This window comes from Argentina anserina, chromosome 5, assembly GCF_933775445.1.
Source record: "Argentina anserina chromosome 5, drPotAnse1.1, whole genome shotgun sequence".
Lineage (NCBI taxonomy): Eukaryota > Viridiplantae > Streptophyta > Magnoliopsida > Rosales > Rosaceae > Argentina > Argentina anserina.
Window position 1 is genome coordinate 3,947,008 of NC_065876.1, and position 14,062 is coordinate 3,961,069.

The 14,062-nt window shown below is 40.0% G+C and overlaps 2 protein-coding genes across 3 annotated transcripts; one reads left to right on the forward strand and one right to left on the reverse strand.

Moving 5' to 3' along the window:
* The first annotated feature begins 245 nt into the window (after nt 1-245).
* LOC126794893 (uncharacterized) lies at nt 246-4,969 on the forward strand. The gene is made up of 10 exons (XM_050521690.1): nt 246-678; nt 796-874; nt 988-1,082; nt 1,821-1,925; nt 2,106-2,185; nt 3,026-3,116; nt 3,195-3,302; nt 3,386-3,472; nt 3,859-3,927; nt 4,531-4,969. The coding sequence occupies exons 1-10, from the start codon at nt 409-411 to the stop codon at nt 4,657-4,659; spliced, it is 1,113 nt and encodes a 370-aa protein (XP_050377647.1). The 5' UTR covers nt 246-408; the 3' UTR covers nt 4,660-4,969.
* A 2,041-nt stretch (nt 4,970-7,010) lies between these two features.
* On the reverse strand, nt 7,011-11,530 carry LOC126794889 (trihelix transcription factor GTL1). 2 transcript variants are annotated; one of them, XM_050521682.1, is made up of 3 exons: nt 10,512-11,529; nt 8,306-9,869; nt 7,011-8,094 (listed from the first exon to the last, which is right to left on the reverse strand). In XM_050521682.1, exons 1-3 carry the CDS (start codon nt 10,925-10,927, stop codon nt 7,774-7,776), a joined length of 2,301 nt encoding a protein of 766 aa, XP_050377639.1. In that variant the 5' UTR covers nt 10,928-11,529; the 3' UTR covers nt 7,011-7,773. The 2 variants fall into 2 exon arrangements, with proteins under 2 accessions (XP_050377639.1, XP_050377640.1); XM_050521683.1 differs by having other exon boundaries at nt 7,930-8,090; nt 10,512-11,530.
* Between the last annotated feature and the right edge of the window lie 2,532 nt (nt 11,531-14,062).

Genomic DNA, 14,062 nt, shown 5'->3' on the forward strand with positions numbered 1-14,062 from the left:
TTCAATTTTGTGTCTCATAAAACAGATTACTTCCAACGTGGTGGAAAGTAAAATTGGTATGTATATATATCATTATGTATTATGCCTTGCTCTTGGGGCAAAAGGACCCTTTGCCTTGGCTTGCAATACACAACGGGCACACACTTGTCTTCCCCAAATGTTGGCCAGCAGTGAACTCAAACCTCAAAAACTCTTGCGTGCGTGTGAGTCAGGGCCACGAAAAAACGCCCCATACACTCCTCTCTCTCTCACACTTTTGTGGACTCTGAAACGCTCTGGAGAGACAGCAAAAGCTCACATTCATAGCCAACCCACCAAGTTACCAACCCTAACACTCCTCTCTCTCTCTCTCTCTCTCTCTCTCTCTCTCTCTCTCTCTCTCTCTGCGATTCAATCCTGAACACTAAGATGGGAGATGATGACGCCGCAAAGATGACCTCCTCCTCCTCTGATTCCTCCCCAACTCTCCACGCCCTACAAGCCGAGGTCACCAAAGCCATGGAGGGCGCCAAGTCCTTACAAGACTCTGCTTCCTCCTTCATCTCCCGTAACTCCAGCGAAGAACAGTCCCTCCGCCACCGAGCCCAGTCTCTCGATTCCTCTCTCCGCCGCCTCCGCTCCCAAATCTACTCTCTTCACCATCACAACAAGGCCTTGGATCCCAAGCTCTCCGAAAAGGTATGCAAGTTTCATCCTTTATGTCTTGCATGCAATACCCACTAGTTCAATTTGTCATAATCGATTTGGGTTTTTGGCTTCTTATTTGTTTTGATGTGAATGTGTGTGTGATGTCAGCTGGAGGAGGATTTGCATAGGGCGACGTGTATTTTGACGGATGGTGACGCCGGTTCTTTTCTTCCTCCTAAAGCTCATGGTGCTTTACCCCCTTTTCTCTCTAAAGTTTGAGTCTTTTGGGTTTTAGTTTCATTTGTTGGATTTGGTTTTGGGTTTGATGTGTGTTAAAGGAGTGACATTTTAATGTTGCAGGTGGGTTTCTGAGAATGTTTCTTGGTCCTATCAATGTGCGTTCGACTAGCAAAGACATTCAGCTTAAGGTTAAAGAAGAGTACAATGCTTATAGAGTAAGTGAAATGTGTTCTTGATTGCCTTTTTCCATTTTGCGATAGTATTGCCTCTTACTTTTGTTAAACACCCTACATTTGTGAGCTTTGAGTAGAGTGGAAATTTTGGAGATTGGAGGAATTGATTGTTGAGTAGAGATGGGTACTCTGATTGTTTCATATGATTAAAGCTGAGTTTGGGTAAGTTCAATAGAGAACATGGTTCTGGAATCATGCGTATTAAGGCGAAGTAGATAAACCTGATTATTCGTTAGGAGGGTTGACATAATTGATATCCAATTTGTCGGACCACTTTCATTTACAAAGTATATGAATATGATTGGAATCAATCTCACCTTCGAGGTGCCGGTATTTACTTGACTAGGCTGAGTTTGGATAATTGAGTGCAGAATCTGTGCTCAGAATTATGTTAAGCTAACTCCAATCAATGAGCGCAAAAATGATACTCTGATCAATATTCCTTATGGATCACTTCCACCTTGTTTCCTGTCCAGGTCCTTTATTTCAAGCAAAGGCTTTCTTCCTTTTCCTATTGTAGCCTTTCAGCCAGAGGTTGAACTTTTCTCCCAAGAGGGAGAGAAATGGTTTCTAAGTTTAGGATAGTTTGAATTACCAATCAAGTGCAAAATTGAAATGCCCTTTAGGATAGGTTGGGTTGGATGCCGTCTCAATCTTCTGATACTACAAAAAATATCGAGTGAGATAGAAGGTTTGCTTACAAAATTTCCTTTGGAGCAGGATCGAACTGCCCTGCTATTCCTTCTCTTTCCGTTAGCATTACTTATTCTGAGATCTTGGATATGGGATGGATGCTTGCCAACATTTCCTGTTCAGGCTTACCAGGTATGTGCCTATCACTTGTTATCTATGAGATATAAAGAATGGGTGTGTACTGCCTGCATGCTTGATTTTATTCTTCTTTTGAAATAAGGGCTTGTGATGCCCGCCTTCAGGCCTTCATTTTGATGAAATGGATGCTGTGTTTACTGGGCATAAAATTTGACTACAATTCTATGTTTTTAGGCATGGCTCTTATTCCTTTATACTGGCTTGTCATTGCGAGAAAACATACTGAGAGTAAATGGAAGTGATATTCGTCCATGGTAAATACAGTCTATCCTGATTGTTTTCTTTAATATTTTTTCTTTGCTGTTATTCTCTTCACTAAGGCTTACAAGATAAAGACCGGATGTAAAGGACCTACTATGCTCAAACATGGGTCAATTGTGACCATAATTCGTCATATTGTTATTTGACTGTACTGTTTTGCTGATTGTTATTGCAATTGAATATTACTGGTTCAACTAGCACTCGTCATTTAGTGAGCCTGAACTCATTCCCTCAGATACCTGAACTCATTCCCTCAGATACATAAACACACACAGCACTAGTTGGACTTCAAAATGCCTATTTTAGGATTCATAAACTGCATAATTCCATGTTACATTGCAATTGGAAAGTGCAGAGTTCCTTGCTGCTTTTAATGTAGTCTGTTATTTCTTATTTCTAGTATTGTTAAGTTTACCTTTTTCTGAAGTATCAGATGTCTTGGGTTTGTTTTGTCAGATGTTGGTTGGTCATGGTGAATTTCTTGTGTCAAATTGGCATGTATGCTGTATGTGTACCTTGCAGTTTTAGATGCTTGTAACACATTCAGAATCTTTTTGACATGACAGAAAAAAACTTTATATTTTCCAAAATTGTGGGTTAAGTTGAACTTAGAAGGGTTTATCATTTGTATTTCTTTAGTCAACTTACAGAAACTTTAATTTCTGTCATTTTGTCATGTATACATTGGTTCATTCTTTGCATGAAGCTTGATGCAAAACAATAAGATGCCTAGCGGGATGCCTAGCAGTCATGCATTTCATGTATTTCAGTTAGGTGATTACCATTTTGATTGAGCAGAAATTTATCAGAAAGAAACTGATATTCTTTTGCAGGTGGATATACCACCACTATTGTGCGATGTTTATGGCCATGGTTAGTCTCACATGGGATATTCAAGGACATCCAAATTGTGCCCAAAAACAGGTAGCTTTAGTTTTCAAGAAAATTCTTATTGTATGGTGATAGTAATGGAACATATGAAAACTATTAAGTATATTGCAGAGAGGGGTTCAACTTTTCCTGCAATGGGCAATGATGCAAGGAGTGGCTATGCTTTTACAAAATAGATATCAACGCCAGAGACTGTATACTCGAATTGCATTGGGAAAGGTAGAATTCCAACTATTACTGTTTAGTTTAAAAGTTTAAGCCTTTTGTTCCTTTTGTTTACGTTTTTGATTTTGTAATTTCAGGCCAATAGGATGGACGTCGTATGGGGTGAAACAGCTGGTGTTGATGGTCAATTGTGGCTTTTATGTCCCATACTTTTTATATTGCAGGTGATTAGAAACACTGTCCTGAAAGATTTGTCGAGATAAAAAAAATTCAGAGTGAACTAATAGATACTTGGTCTGCATCAACTTACTTTCTTGCTTTTTTACAAGCTTTGCATGACAGGCAGCAGAAAGATTTATTTTGTAAGCCCAACAGCACAGCATAGGCAGTAGAAAGTCATGCCAAGATTCTTATTTTATGTTTTTTGGTTTCTGACGTGCATCAGTGTTCTTAGAAATTTCATGCATTATTAAATGTCAAAATGATATGTTGCATATCTGCTTGATCTTTTCAAGATTGGGGTCATACTACCAACTGAAATGGCTGACCAGATTTCGCATGCTAGGTAGGTGCATTGATAACTTAAAAGACTGTTCTTACATTGTTTTAGGGTTTTGAGGCGTATGTTGGACTACAATTGCTCAAGACTGCTATGATCAGGGTTGTTGCCGAATGGCAGGTAATTTGTACTACAACGTTATGCTGATTTGTACAATAACTAAAATGAAATGATCATTCATAGATCTCAGTATTATTTACAAAGATTACACAGAATACTCAACTTTACAATCTTCAAGAGAAATTTTTTGACAACTTAAATTCCACATCTACTTTCTATACAAACCAGAAAGATTGGCTATATGACTGATTTTCACAAGTTTATCTTATAAAGCAAAATGTTATATGTTCTTTTTCTCTCATTGCTACTTCAGAACCTAACAACATAGAACTTTACTTCTAGTGAATACTAATAGTTGATGGTTGCTTGAAAAAATAAATCAGAACACCATATGTTTTTTTTCTCTCACTGCTACTTTTAAAATGTAACAAAATATAACCTTAACTTTACTTTTAGTGAATAATATTGACCAACAGTTGTTTCAAACTGATAAGCCAGAGTAAATGTGCTACACAAAACGTCTTCCCAAGTTTCTATAAGAGCTTTCCATAATATCTTGATACAGGATAGTGAACATATATAATATCACTAACTCTGAAGAAACTTGGAAAGTTAAGAATCATATCTATCATTGTGTGTAATGGGAATAATATCTCCTGTCAGGTGAGTTTGTGCGGTGTGCTATTAATTCTAATGGCGATCGGGAACTTTGTAAATACTGTACAAACACTGATGGTGAAATCAAGGTTCAAGGCAAAGATGAAAAAAACCAAGAGCAAGCAGGAATTGTAGGGCAGCGCTTGCGTAATTATTAGGATTAATCCCCTTACAAACTTATTAGGAACTCATTTGTAAGGTTTTCTCTGAATCTCAGATTGTTGTTTTGACTCATCGGCACTGGAAATTTCCATACCAGTTTGAGCTCTATATACATGAAGAATTGATCTTTTGCAAAAATGATGAGTGGCGCGCTTCCTTCAGATAAGTTTTGTTGCAGGCTCGTTTATATTTGATACTTGTATAGAACACTGTAATATGAGAACTGCTAGACCATTATGGTATGCATCGGCCTTCGATATTTAATGCATGTGAGACTCCTATGCATCTACACCGTTGTAAAGCATGTGAACAGCTACACCAGCCGATTAGGGAGAGATTTGTCCCCTCTGCCGGAAAACCTACATTGATTAGGAATGTGCCGCGTCTGCCAGAAATCATACAATGATTAGGGATTTGTCATTCCACACCAGAAAAAAGAGCCATGGGGGGTTGTCAATCACTCTTTGAGCATTAAGATATGCAAATGCAAGGCTGCAAGCTAAAAAGGAAAAGAGGTGAATGGAGGAAACAGCAATTGGCAGCTTGAAAATATTTTCAGTGACGGTGATGATTTTGCTGAAAGAAGAAAGTGATACACGACTAGATACATGGATTTTACAGGCTTTGGTTTCCAGCCACGTACCGGACAATTAGACATTACATGTGATATGTAAAGGGAAGGAATCTCATGGCACACAGCTTTCATAGCCTCCATCTTGAAATGGAAGCTTAGAAAGGATCCCCATCATTGAATAACACATTATACAAATCCCCCAATATATTTAGTGCCATAAACCATTTGCTTAATCAATCAATCTACTTTGAACTAATACAATTTGGGCAATCCTATACTTTACAATTCAAAGAGGTGCATTGCACTTAACCACTGACATTCTATACCACTTGGATTTGGAAATTTTTAACATTTACAACATAGTTTCTCTCGTTTTTTCCCTTTTCGCGATCGAATTAACCCGTCGGATGAAGGAATCGAACGTTTGCGATAAAGTACCAAATGAGAAAGATTGAAAGGGGAAAAAGGGTGAGGAAGCAGACGCTGGCATTGCGCAAGAAGCTAATACTAGTACAGGCTGGGATGTACATTAATAAGATGTTAATCCTTCAACCAGCACCAACCAAGGCCACTCTTGCCTCCATGTGCTTGTGTTTGCAATATGTATATTTAGTAAACTTCTTTACAAGTTCCTTCCTTGTGAGTTGTGATTAGATAGATACATATGTTTAATAGGGGTTATGGAGTTGAACTCATTATTACACAAGAGGTGCTTAAGTGGAAGATGCATCACTAACTCTATCTTATTACTCGATGGACTGGTAAGGCTTTGTAAGAAAAAAAGAAAAAGATGGGTTGTCGCATGTGGGATTGTGGGTTCAATATATAAGAAAACTACAATAACTTGCACATGGCTGGGGGCGATATGCCATTTGTTTTTCCTCCAACGATTTAAGGAAGAGATAAAAAAAAAACAAGTCATGAAATTCAAGAATTGAACGAGTACATTCATATCTTATAGTATGCAGTCATTTAGCGCAGTGACATGACTGTATGCGTCAATTTTATAAATAAAGTGTTTAGATATTGGCTCACTACTGTGTTTTTTCATAATATATTTTGGCCAATATCTTCGATATCTTAAAATTGGGAATGAAAACTGTAACCAAAAAAAAGAAAAAGAAAAAATTGGGAATCAAAAGAAATTAAAGTTTTAGAGCTGACCAGAGCATAGCCTCCACATATTTGTCATAACTATTCAGCCAACTCACAAAGTTGTTTCTGTTAATTATGTGACGTGGTGAGAACCCAAACAGCCAACACCACCACCATGCCACCATGTTCTCCAAAGTCTTCTAAAGGTGAAAACTCAACACCTCTCAATTTCATTATTAGCTGGCATATTTATCAACTTATCTTTATGATCGCTACCCTCTTTTCACATTTCTCCTCTATTTGACCAATTTTTTTTTTTCATTTTCGGATGGTCTGTGATAATAATGATATACACACTACTGGATAATTTTTAAACTATTTCTCAAATAGTAAAATAATTCAGATGAAGTTTGAATTTTTACAATTGACTCTTGCTGCTCTGTAACATTAAAATTCTCCAATATGAACTAGGAAGGCCACAACGTTTGGTCATACAATGTCCGAAGCTTAAGATTAATCTATGACTCTGGAGTTTCAAATTTCAGACGTATTTCTCAATCCTTGTTCCTTTTGTATCTGATCCAATTCTTGAATACGTATGCCTACTGAATACGTGCGCCTACTATCTGTCGAAAATCTTGAAGACAGGCAAATCAAAGCGGGAATGGTTGATGAACAAAGTAAATTGTGAAGATGAATTCTGTGGAGCTCAGTTTGTTCATTCATGCAAACCAAGCAAGTTACAAAGAAGATCTCAAAAAACTTAATCAGAGCATACAAAATAAATAAATAAAAAGTAAAATGAAAAGGAAAAAAGATTAAACTGAATCATCTGCTTCTGCTGCTTCTGATGAGACTGCCAACTTCTCTCCGATCTCTTTTCTTTTTCAGCGCGCAGGGCATTATTTGTTTTCTTCTGTAAATCTCATCTCTCTCTCTCTCAACTAAGTAGGACAACTATGAAGGTGCTGCTGCTGCAGCTTATTTTGCCAGTGTCTTTAATCCAATCCCCCTCTCCGTTTTTTCCCCTTGAAAACGGTTCTTTATTCACCAATAAATCAATAAATTGGAAAAACTGATACAAATGCTGATGAGTACTCGCCATCCAAGATATTAATTCATCTCAGAGAAGCTATACATTAAACTCCCTCTACCCAATTGAAAGTAGAAAAGAAAAGGATGTAGAAGAAGGAAGGTAAACAACAAAAAACAGAAGAAGACTGATGATGATGGAGACCGAAAGAAGAAAATTAACAACAAAATGAACGAAAGGAAGTGGAGGAATTAAAGGTTATCAATGATTTTCAAGCTCAGATAGATGTTAGGTATCTTACTTGAGCTTCTGAACATGTAGATACGTACATATTGTACAGATTTTGGGCCAAGAAGGTAAGTTCGAGATCATCATATGAGATTGATCACTGAACCATTGCCAAGAAGGAGGGCGCCCCATTGCCTCCCCCATTAGATGAAGGGCCTGTGTTCTGTTGCTTCTGATACTCTATCTTATAATCCATCTTCCTGCTCTCGTCATCCATTTCTTCATCCTCTTCGTCATCTTCGTCGCCCTCCTCCTCATCTTGATCGAGATTAATGTCGCTATCAGCTTCCTCAACTCTATCGTAGTCTTCTACTACTAATTGCTGCTGTACCCCTTGTTGGTTGAGTACTTGAAGTTGTTGATGATGATGATGATGTTGTTGCTGTTGCCCCATCAACTCCTTCACAATGTCTTCTGGCTTCAGATATAAACAAAAAATCAGCATATATCTCTTAGACCACTATAGGGAATGCAACACTAATGAATAATGTCAGTCATCAGTTTATTGAATCTGCCAACTAATTGAGTATTCATCCTAGAATTTAATCATAGTTGGAAGCATGATTTGATGAATTAGCTTGGTAAACAAATTGGGGCAAATGTAATGGTACTCATATGGAACAACGTACCTTCTTGGCTGCCTCTTCAGGTGCATCTCCAAAGAGATTTTTTTGCAGATTTGGGCTATTATCTCCACTCTTGTTTACTGATTGATCCGCAGCTGCTGCTGCTACAGTTCCTTGTGTTAATTGTGGCGCATTTGCTACTGTTCCTTGAGTAGTAGAATCCAATTTCAGCTGCTGCGGTGCTTGTTGTTGAATAATTTGATTACCCAATGAGCTGCTGCTTCCCCCGCTAGGGCCACCGCCGAGTATCCTTTTCCGATAGAGTGCATCAAGTTCGTGAAAATAAGGACATGTTTTGGCATCTTCAGGCCTGGCCTTGTTGCTCTCCTTCACTTTCTTGAAGTACTTGTTGATGTTCTCCCATTTCTCTTTGCACCTCTTGGGATTCCTCTTGTACCCCATTCGCTGCATCCCTGCGGAAATCTCCTCCCAGAGTGGACCTTTCGGCCCAGCCTCTTGATACCTGGTCTCCAATCCGCTCCTCAGCTTTATCAGTGCGAGAACTTCAGCCTTTGGCCACCTTGAAGATGAGGTAGTCGCCTCGAAACCTCCTCCGCTACTGACTACATTATCCTGCGGCGCCGCCACCTGTTGATCGGGCACACAAACTATATCCATCTGAGGACTCGGAGGGATCGAAGTTTGAATTTGATGCCGTGAAATGTGGGCAGTTGGAGTCTGCTGCTGTTGTTGATGCTGATGAGGTTGCTGCTGCGGAGGTGGCGGTGCTGATACTGGCGTGGCATGGACCGACACAGACGGCGGGGGGCCATTGTGGACGTTAAGCGGCGGAGGCAACTGGATAGTCTGGCCCGTAATTTTCTGCAGAAAGGCAATAATGGCGGCGTCTCTGGAAGCCGAAATTGCTCGCTCTTGAGCCATGAGCTCGTGCTCTCTAGAAAGCCTGGCCATCTCGTGCCTCTTCCAAGCTTCTTCCCTTACGTTCCGATCCTGCTCTCTCTTCTCGATCACTTCGAGAAACCTCTGCTGCATCGTCTCCTGCTTCTGCATCACCTGCTTCATCAGAATCTCGAAAAACTCCATCATCCTCCTCGTGCTCCCGCCGCTCTCCCTCGTCCCCCGCTTCCTCTTCCTGCTCGTGTTCGGCTCCCCCTCGTCGTCCTCGTAGTCGTCGTCCTCGCCGCGGGAGGAGGACGAGCTGTTGGAGGAGAAATGGATGTCCATGGGAGCGGCGGTGCTGGCCGGCGGGGGCTGGGAGGAGGGCATTACTGGAATTGAAGCCTGACCTTGGGAGGGCATAACCGGAACAGGAGAAGTATTCCCAGTCGTCGTCATCCGGAAAGAAAGAGGCACGGGATTGCTGATGGATCCTCCGAACCCTATAGAAACCGGGGCGGTGACGTGGACAGGCGGAGAAGCGGACACGGACACGGTGGGGCTAGAGGCGGTGCCGTGGAGGGCCTCCAGCTCACTAAAAAACTTGTAACTCTTGCCGTCTTGGCGCCCGGCGCGGCCTTCTTTGGTGCGCTTGTAGTACTTGTGAACGTTCTCGAATTTCTCCTTGCACTTCTTGGCATTCCTCTTGTAACCCAACTCGGCTAGCTTCCTGCATCCATTACCGGAAATGCAGACGATCACAGCCCATAATATTTTGATTTAAAAAAAATCAAATGGAGAAGGAAAAAAGAAGAAACAAGTGCTCTTGGTCCGAATCTGTCTGTTGTGGGAAAAGGCAATTATTATTAAAATTGGGGATGAAGAGGGAAAGAGGATAAATATTGGGGGAAAATTTAAAGAAAGAAAAATCTTATCGGGATTTTCAAATGTATCCAAAGGAGAGAAGAGAAAAAGAGGGTTGCGGGTAGGAACAAGACATGAAGCAGTGGATCTGAGCCCCGCCCCGCAGAGAGAAAGGAAAGGAAAGAAAAGAAAGATGCCCAACTCGTGAGTCGTGATAGAAAGAGATAGAAGGGCCATGTCCCATGTGCAGCTGGCTTCAGCTTCAGCTTCAGCTTAGCTTAGCTGTGTGTCTGTGTTTCTATCTGCATCTAATTCTCACTTGCAAATCATTTTCCTATTTTTTTGTCATCGGAAAAATTAAACCAGGTTCGGGAATGCGGGAAAAAATGGAAGAATTTGGGGAACCCAGAAATGGAAAATTTAATTTTGAACCTTTTTTAACTGTTCATGTAAAATAGAAAGTTTGAAAAAAAAAAAAAATAGGTTTGAATTAAATTAAAAAAATTACCTGGAAACATCTTCCCACAAGGGACCTTTGAGAGTGGCGTCGCGGAAGGCCACGTCCATCTCGGAACGAATCTTGAGAAGGGCAAGTGTCTCCTGACGCGGCCATCTGTTTCCACCGCCGGAGCCTCCGCCTCCACCGCCTTGATCTGCCGCCACGTCGGCAGCGGCACCGGAGAGAGTCATGAGCTCATCCAAGTTGACGGCGGAGATTGCTCCACCAGCCGGCGGCCTGCTGCTGATGGGCGAGGCTTCCTCGACGACATGCGCTTGGTCTGCCGCGGCCTCCACCGCCATGGACGGAGCAGCAGCGGCAGCAGCAGGAGTAGTAGTAGTAGTAGTAGCGGCTTCGGGAAGAGAAGAAGGAACTACCACTCTGTAATGGGGTTGCGGCGTCCCTCCTCCTTGCTGCTGCTGCATCTTGCTGTCAGAACGGCGTCGTGTCGTATCAGGTGGTACATTAAGCGGCGGATCTCGGAGAGGAAGAGAGTGGGGAATTGAGGTGGGGGCAAAGAGGAGGTTGGTGAAAGAGGTAGAAGAGATGGGGGAAGTTAAGGATTGGGAAAAGGGAGGGTGGGATTAGACAACTGGAAAGATTAGAGAGAGAAGAGGGCAGAAAGTGATTTCCTTTCTCTCCTATGAGTTAGTGCTGGACTAGTTCACCTTCTCTCTTTCTTTTTCTGCCCAGTACAACTCTCTCTCTCTCTCTCTCAGATTTGATTTTTATTCCTCCTTTCCTTCCTACTATGTTTTTTTTTTTTCAAAACAAAAAAAACCCACCAAGGAAAAAGAATTAAAGAATGAGAAAAGGGGTTGATGGGGATGAGAAGGAAGAGAGGAGGAGCAACATCATCAACCCCAATATCAAAACTGGTAGCTGCTGCCGCTGCTCTGCTAGAAATGACAGACGGGGAAGAAGGATGAGGAGGGAAGAGGAAGAAGGAAAAGACAGAAAAGAGTGGATGGGCTGTGGGGGGCGAGAGATAAATGAAGAAAGAGAAAGAAATGAATGAATGAATGGAGAGATTGAGAGATGACGATTTATTATTGAGAGTGATGATGATGATTAAGTTCGAGCTAGAGAGATAGAGGTAACAAAACAATATATAACTATATAATAAAAAATTATTATTATTTTGAGATCGAGATGCGGCTCTCACTTTGCTGCTAATAATTGTCAGAACCCCCATTTTCAGTTTTACCGCTATCATTATTATTATTTTTTAATTTTCAAATTATAATAATAATAATAGACGCAGTAATAATGTAATTATGTAATGTCGAGAGCTGGAAAAATTGAAGGGACCAAAGTCCATCTCTGGGAATAAAAATCCAGGGCCAACTTTAACAATAATGTCATTCTTTTTTTTTATCAAACAATAATGTCTTCTTGAATTGACCCAACAATCCCTCTCCCTCTCGATGTGGCCACGTCCAACTGGACTTTGCTTTAACTTTACCCTATCTAGAGCAGCACGAAATTTTATCTATCGCTTTTCACTCTACCCTCTATTATTCCATAGTGTTAATTTTTTGTGTCCGAATCCAAATCTACGTTTGTTTGACAAATTTTATGTAGGTTCGATTTGTGTATGAGTTATGAGCAATTGTGTTGTGTAGGGTTTTTATAGTTTGACCTCTCGTTTTTCAACAATATACATTAGGTGTAACGTATACGAGAATACGTATAATTGATAATATCTTGATTAAATCATTTTAGATTTACTTAAAGAATCTATCTATTATATGGTTGTTTGAGCGTGATAACGAATTGTATCGTGTTGCATTCTCATATCAGACAACTACTTGTATCGTGTTATATAACATTCTATTTACACCACAATCATATCGTATGTATTCAACCCATCATCTCGTTTGATGTAATTTAACTAATTTATAGTACTTTGTGTTTGATTTGGTGATAACCCGAGTATCGAACTTGTTCAGCAGGTGAACAAAACGAGCTTTTAATATTTCGCGAGACTACTTGAGATTAAGACACTGGTTAACTGGTGTTAGCATTAATGACGTGTTTACTAGCTTAAAATGAGCTCCATAATAAGTTAGATGATTGTAATATGTGATTTCCCAATTCTCCTACATTAGCTAGCACAAACTAAATTGAAAAGAAAGGAAGTGGATCCTGCATTAATAAGTATCCAAAAAATTACTTAACTTCCTTAATTTATACATAGTTCGAATGTAGTGCGGATGTTTAACACTAGTTCTAAATTTGTACGAATTCTAAAGATTATATTGGTAACTTATCGCATGTAGTATGTATGTCATGTACGGTATCTTAATGACAAGACATTGTTGTATTGAATGAAGTTTCAACTCATTATATATTGATTATAAATTATGAGACTTTAGATAATATAGCGTGTATATGTGTCGCTGCTTTATGCTCATTGCACGTTTTTACATATTTTTTATGTTATTTCGATAAATTACGGCAAGGTAGCATCTATAGCAAAGTTTTGACCCCTGTCAATCAACTGGAACAATGATGTACTGGTTATGAGTAAGAACATCTTACGTTTCTGAAAAAAAATTCCCCGGCCCATGGTACGTTTTTACTCCAGCTTCCTTCGGGACATGGTTCCTCAAAGCGGGCAATGTCTTTCATTTTTCAATGGTTATGACAAAATTAATATAAAACAAATGCACAAAATAATTGATGAGATATATTATTTGAGATCATCAATAGTGAAATCAAGAACATGAGAATCAGATTATAACCTATATAGAGAGAATCCCTCCTCCCAGCTAAGAGAGAGTCCCAGGAGATTCTCTCAAGTATTTTTAACACAAGCACAAGTTGTGGACGCCCTTTTATACGGTTTCTTCGAGCTGGAAGAACAAACTCGTAGTTGAAGCTAGCACACAATCAGCACAGCATGCAGCAGCAAACAACAACAACAACAACAACAAAACGAATCAGAATATCTCACCCCGCCTTTAACCATGGTTAAATCCCCAACCCTACACGCTAAGCCGCGATCTCTCCATGATTAGCATTAAAATATCTACACCAAACTGACCAAAGTACTCCACCTTAACCCCCTACTTAATCATTGTTTAATAAGTTAACTATTTGCTAATCATAGAAAGAGTGGGAGGGAAAACCCGGAGAGCCCAAATTTATATTCGTCCCGCATCGGAAAACTTCGAAATATTTTGTTTAAACCTGGAGGGAGAAGACGACCTGTGATGCTGTCAGATACGACTTTAGATTTTAAACTAATGCCCTCCGCGGGTCCCACCCCTTCCATCTGACATGCTTAATAAGTCCCCCATGTGATTGGAGCCGTACCTAGGCTTATGGTATTCATCATTTCTACTATATGCATATGAATTAATAATGTAATGAACAATTTAACCGTAAATCGCAGGTATACCGAGCCGGTGATTCGTAGACTCTAGTTCGAGATCTAGTGGCGCATGAAATTACATTTTGGAAGGCGGTACTGATCATGGTGAGATTTACAGTATTCTTAAAAGTAATCTAAGTTAAAAAATTAAATTAATTTGTGCTAAGAGATCACGTCAGAA